Source organism: Erythrolamprus reginae, chromosome 1, assembly GCF_031021105.1.
Source record: "Erythrolamprus reginae isolate rEryReg1 chromosome 1, rEryReg1.hap1, whole genome shotgun sequence".
NCBI lineage: Eukaryota > Metazoa > Chordata > Lepidosauria > Squamata > Dipsadidae > Erythrolamprus > Erythrolamprus reginae.
The window spans coordinates 97,503,189-97,509,911 of NC_091950.1; the positions used below are offsets into that span (position 1 = coordinate 97,503,189).

Genomic DNA, 6,723 nt, shown 5'->3' on the forward strand with positions numbered 1-6,723 from the left:
GATCATGCTAGGATAAACACACTCTGTTGGCACTTCTTTTCTTTCCTGCTGGAAGCAAAATTGTTATACAACATTATACAATATACCAATATAACATAATAAATAAGACGAAAAAAACTTTAATATCAAAACTTTAATGAGTAGATTGAATAAAACTGTAGCCTTGCTGAAGGATGACACTTCATATAGAATGACACTTCATGACTTTGCCTTATAAAAGAGAAGACCAGAGAAATACCACCAGTAAGTACATCCGAAATGTCCCCCTTTTTTTATTCCCTGTGAACTTCAGAAGGAAATCTCATTGTTCTGCCTGGTTGCTAGGAAACCTGCATCCAGAGTTACTAGGTAGCTGCACATTCATGGCTTACATGGCTTTCAAATACCTTGAAGATGCTACTGAAAGATAACCCAGAGTTTGTAGCTTTGTAGCATGCTTTCCAATCACTGTTATCTCTGCATTTATTTTAGTTCTGCAAATAGCCTGTTAAAATCTCACCACAAGATAATGTAAACAAAAAATAATAATCCAGAAGCCTACATTGGAAGAAAGATGAAATGCGTATTGATCTTTACATCTTGATACAAAACAAAGCAGTGTTTTGTGAGGTGTATTCACGCTTTATACACTATTGAACGAATCTTTGTCTTTTCCAAATACCTCATTCTATGGCTGTCAGTCATCTTATTTATAGAGATGTAGAAAATATATTTAAAAATACATTGGGCATTTCTTTTTTGTTCCTCCCTGAACTGCAGGAACCAGACACAGGCTATGGGGAAGTTCTGCTTTCTATCAGCTATTTGCCTGCAGCAAATCGCCTCCTTGTGGTACTTATAAAAGCAAAGAGCCTTCATTCCAAACAACTGAAAGAACTCATTGGAAAAGGTAAGGGGAAAATAAAAACATGCTGACCAATGCTGCTAACTGAAATATTTCTTTTAGGGGGTTTTTAATGTCAAAGACACTATTTAGCAGACCTGGGCAAGGGGCAGCCCAGGGGCTACATGCGGTAAGCCCTCTGTCTGTGACCAGCCCGCAGAGGCTGGTCCAACCAGGAAGGAGAAATGAGGGAGGAAGGAAGGAAGGAAGGAAGGAAAAATGGAGAGAGGGAGGGAGGGAGGAAGGAAGGAAAAATGGAGAGAGGGAGGGAGGAAGAAAGGAGAAATGGAGGGAACAAGGAAGGAAGGATGGATGGATGGATGGAAGGAAGGAAGGAGAAATGGAGTGAACAAGGAAGGAAGGAGAAATGAACAAAGAAGGAAGGAAGGAGATATATATATATAATATAATATAATATTTTATTTTATTTTTAAATTAGATTTGTATGCCACCCCTCCCCGTACATTATATATAATGTAATATATATAATATAATATATAATTTATAATTATAATACAATTAACTGAGTTCTACCCAATACTATACAGTATTGGGTAGAACTCAGTTAGTTATATTAGTCCAGCCCTCTAAAACCATCCCAATTTCTCATGCAGCCCCCTGGCAAAATTAATTGCCCATCCCTGCTATTTAGTCACATATGTGTGGTGGGCAGCTGGGCAGCTATAAACAATATACAGTTTATGTTGTATACTGTATTTTGTTATGTCATATAAGGAGGTTCTGATTTCAAATGATACTTCTGCTAAGATTCAAAAACTGGACTGTATTTGAGCCTCGGTTTCCATCTGTCACTTTGAAGCAATAATATTCTCCTAACTGGCCAAGCCTCCCAAGATTATGCAGATGCAGTCCTGGAATCATTGCCTGGACAATGAAGTAAAGGGTTGGACCTAGAATTTGTAATTCAGTCCAGAGTAGAGGTGATATGATTGTGAACGAACTCATCCAATGTTGGCAACACAGCCTGTTTTGAATGAAAAGGCACTCCCTCTGTGAAACCAGTTGTTCAGGTCTTGGATGCTTCTGAAACAAGCCTTGCTTATGGAAGATCAATGGCAGATAGAGGATGAATAAAAGAGGTGAAGAAGTTGATTGAAAGAGGAGAGGGGTAATTGCTTCATGTCACCCATCCAGGCATTTCTTCAGCCAAGCAGCTATTGGTTTCTTTCCATCACACTTGAGAAATGGAAAACCATTGGAATTACAACGTTTATGAGATGTTGGAGTGAAATCAAGGAGACCCAGAACTGAAGGCCTCACTTGACCACAATACTCACAGTGTAAATTTGGGCCTGTCTCTCAACTAAATTTGAAAGCCATGTCACCTGGTTGATTTAGAAACAAATTCATATAGTTTTAAATTAAAGTTTTAAAGATATAATCAGTATGATTTGTTCACTGATTGAACAATTTTTCCTTTTAGTATTTCAAAAACTACAGTTCAGCAGCTATTTTTGGAGGGATTGTATCCAAGACTTGAGAGGGCTACAGATTCAGCTTGAGAGAAAGCTTGAGAGAAAGATGTGGTACATATGTAACAATAAATAAATAAATCATCCTTACATCTATCTATCTATCTATCTATCTATCTATCTATCTATCTATCTATCTATCTATCTATCTATCTATCTATCTATCTATCTATCTATCTATTGGACTTTATGCCGCCCCTCTCTGAGGACTAGGGGCGGCTTACAACATATAATTAAAACAATGTACAGTATAACATTTCAGATCCAATTAATTAAATATAAAATCTAAAAAACCCAATAGCCATAAAAACAGTCATTCCCATTCAATCAACTTTCTCTCGGTGCATATTGTTGAACAACTGTTGGTAAGCTGGGGAATATGCAATTTAAACTGTGAGTACAGACACTGTACTATTTATTTGCTTTCTTCTAAGGACATGTTCTGAACAAAATGAAAAAGCAAAATGAAAAAGCACAATGTTTAGTTATTCACAGAACCTGTCACCTTGGCAAGTGGGTATGTTTGATGGATTCACAGTGAGGGAGAGAACGAAAGACAGAGAAAGAAAGAGGGTGTGTGTATGTCACTCAGTCAGTCAGTCTCAGGGCCATATTTTAAACTATTTTCTGAAGGAGAATTGAATTACCTTCAGTTGAACAGTCTGATTTACAGTATTAACTTGCCACATCAGGTAGAGAGCTGTACTCACATTCAAAAAAAACATGAGACTACCATGGGAAAGGACTGGAGAAGTTACTCATGTAACTCATGTACTATGTAACTGTTATAGAAATGTTCAGTTATAATTATAATTTGTGTGCCATCTGCCGCACAAATCCCAGCGGCTGATCAGGTCCCACAGAGTTGTCCTTCTCCAGTTCCCGTTGACCAAACAATGTTGTCTGGTAGGGCCTAGGGAAAGAGCCTTCTCTGTGGCGGCCCCAGCCCTCTGGAATCAGCTCCCTCCAGAGATTTGAACTGCCCCCACCCTCCTCCCCTTTCGCAAGATCCTTAAGACCCATCTATGTCGCCAAGTCTAATTAATTAATACATAACATAACATAACATAACATAACTGAAGAGGATAGAATGTATCCATAAATAACACAAGTGACTATGTTTAAGTATTTGTGTGTGTTTATAGTAAACATGGGCACTGCTGGCTCAGGATCAATCCATTCTTACTGTGCCCATGAGATAATCATCCTAGACCTCTTATCAATTGCCACATTCAGCCTTTAGGACAAATATGGCTGCCTATTCTTTTTTCATCTAAATGTTAAGAATGATTAATGCCTCTAAAAGTATCCAACAGATTAGTGCACTTAATCACTGTTGGTCTGTACAGATTTGGGTGACATGATTTATATGGGCTACAAAGATGAATGGATCAGATTCTAAATGGCAGTGATTTTAGAAATAAAAACTGTAGTATATGATAAAAGATTATATTTGTATGTGTGAATTGCATGTATGCACTTAATGTATTTTTTTCATGGTCTTATGTGAATAATTCAAAGCTTACATAGAACTTATGCATAAACTCTCTCATGGGGTCCATTCAAGAATTTTTAAATAGTAGAATTTTTAAAAAGTAGAATGGATAGAATCAATAATTGAAAAAGAGCAAGCTTTGAGGAAGGAAAATCAACTACCATTCAACAAAGATAAATCCTGCTTTACCAACATTCTGGACTTTCAGAGTATCAGCAGATATGATCCTATTGATACTATATATCTAAATTTTCAACAAGCATCTGACTAAATTCCATGTCAGAAGCTCTAATTTGGTAGATGTGGGATAAGGGGGCTGATCCTTTTATGGATTGCTAACTTTAAAACAAAAAGCAAAGATGTATTTTCTTTTTTTCTTTTTTTTTTCTGCCTTAGCTTCAATTCTGGAGAATTTTGGTTGGCCTGTTTTTTTGGGGGGAGGGGTAAATATGATAAATAATTTAAAAAATAGCAATAAAAGGACAATTCATATAAGTAGTGTCTCAAAAAGAAAGCACTTAAGGTTATAAAATGTCATTGTCAAATATTAATAGGAAACTATGCTATATCAGTTTTCACAATATGCAGCTGTATACCTGTGACTCTGTGAAAGCTATCTGTGGTCTGTGAATCCACTACTTATAGTCTGAAGGACAGAAGGGAAAGGGGGGACATGATCGAAACATTTTAAAAGGGTTAAATAAGGTTCAGGAGGGAAGTGTTTTAATAGGAAAGTGAGCACAAGAAGAAGGGGGCACAATCTGAGGTTAGTTGTGGGAAAGATCAGAAGCAATGTGAGAAAATATTATTTTACTGAAAGAGAAGTAGATGCTTGAAACAAACTTCCAGCAGACGTAGTTGGTAAATCCACAGTAACTGAATTTAAACATGCCTGGGATAAACATATAGCCACACTAAGATAAAATACGGGAAATAATATAAGGACAGACTAGATCAGGAGTGGGCAATTAATTTTGCCATAGGGCCACATGAAAAATTGGGATGGTATTAGAGGCCCGGACTAATATAATTAACTCAGTTCTAGCCAATACTGTATATTATTGGGTATTATTTATATTATAATTATAATTATAAATTATAAATTATAATTAGATATGATATGATATATATAATTATATATTATACAGTGGTACCTCATCTTATGAACGCCTCTTCTAATGAACTTTTCAAGATACGAACCCGGTGTTTAAAATTATTTTGCCTCTTCTTCCGAACTATTTTCACCTTACGAACCCAAGCAGCTGCTGCTGGGATGAAGGGGTTTCTTTTTTTCCCCTTTTTTGAAGAAAGAAAAGGGAGGGGCAGCTTGGAGGAGTAAAGATTTTGCATGCTTGCAAAAGCACTGAAACGGTGTCTTTTTAAGAAAGAAAAGGGAGGGGCAGCTTGGAGGAGTAAAGATTTTGCATGCTTGCAAAGGCACTGAAACTGTGTCTTTTGAAAAAAGAAAAGGGAGGGGCGCCCCCCTTGCCTTTCTTCCTTCCCACTCACCCTTTAGCCTAGCCTTGCTTCTTCCACCTGCCCCCTTTAGCTGCTCCTCCCTGCCCTCTGTTCGCCTCCCTTCTAAAGTTTGGGATTTTCCTGAAGGATTTGCACGCATTATTTGCTTTTACATAGATTCCTATGGGAAACATTGTTTCATCTTACGAACTTTTCACCTTACGAACCTCCTCCTGGAACCAATTAAGTTCGTGTGATGAGGTACCACTGTATATTATATCTTGAACACCCGGTTCTTATCTAGAAAAGTTGGACTGACCTCCGCGGGCTGGTCACAGACAGCGGGGGGGCCGTATCCGGCTCTCGGGCCACATCTGGGCTAGATGGACCATGAGATCTTTTTCTGCCGTCAATCTTCTATGTTTCTATGTTTCTACTTGTGAGGATATTAGATGTGGGAAGAAGCTAAATTCAGGTCTCTCATTAGCTTCTTAGTCCTGTTTCTATGTGTCATACATAGTTTGGTCCTTGGGGATGGTTGACATTTTCAAGAAATTCTCAAGGTATTTGCAGTCAGGAGGCAAGATTAAACTGCTGACATCTGAAGACTGCTTTCATATGACCAATTTTTATCTCTGTTCCTGCAGATATATCTGTCAAAGTGACATTGAAGCACCAGGCCTTGAAACTGAAAAAGAAGCAGACCAAGCATGCAAAACACAAGATCAACCCAGTATGGAATGAGATGATAATGTTTGAGGTGCCCCATGATCTGCTCTGTGCTTCAAGTGTAGAGCTGGAGATGCTCAGCCAGGATGCTGATGGGCAGAACCGCTTACTGGGCAAGTGTAGCCTTGGTCTGCATGCTGTGGGAACCGAGAGGAACCACTGGGAGGAGATGTTGAGGAACCCCAGGAGGCAGATTGCTATGTGGCACCAACTTCACATGTAGATAACGAAGTGGAAATGGTGACCCTGCCATGTTCAGTAACCTGGTCTCTGAGTTCTGTTTAACATCCCAAACACGCACACATCATGAATTGAATCCATTCACATGATTAAGCACAAATCTTGTTTATTAACACTGTTCTTAACTGTGTTTTACTAAATGAATATTGTTGAAAATGAAATGGGCTAGTGACAAATAGTTCATTGAACCATGATAATGATTGGCGTGTCGTATTATTTCCTCAGCTTCTATTTCTAGCCATGCACGAAGCATTAATTTTATGTTTCCCTACTTAATATTTGACCAATATTATGAGATATAATGAGTAATTTCATTCAAGACTTTAAGAACCCAAGCCCCAATTGTGTTGGGCACAATATTGTCCACCCAATCGTGGCTATCTTGGAAAGCTATGAAAAACTAGGATATCATTTACCTAGCAATT

General features: G+C 38.0%; 1 protein-coding gene across 1 annotated transcript in view; it reads left to right on the forward strand.

Moving 5' to 3' along the window:
• Positions 1–6,281, forward strand: part of SYT13 (synaptotagmin 13) — a 39,459-nt gene extending 33,178 nt beyond the window's left edge. Inside the window, exons 5-6 of the mRNA XM_070734835.1 lie at positions 760–889; positions 5,977–6,281. Of these exons, the coding sequence (XP_070590936.1) occupies positions 760–889; positions 5,977–6,281 (435 nt within the window). The remainder of the gene's footprint in view (positions 1–759; positions 890–5,976) is intronic.
• Positions 6,282–6,723: the final 442 nt, after the last annotated feature.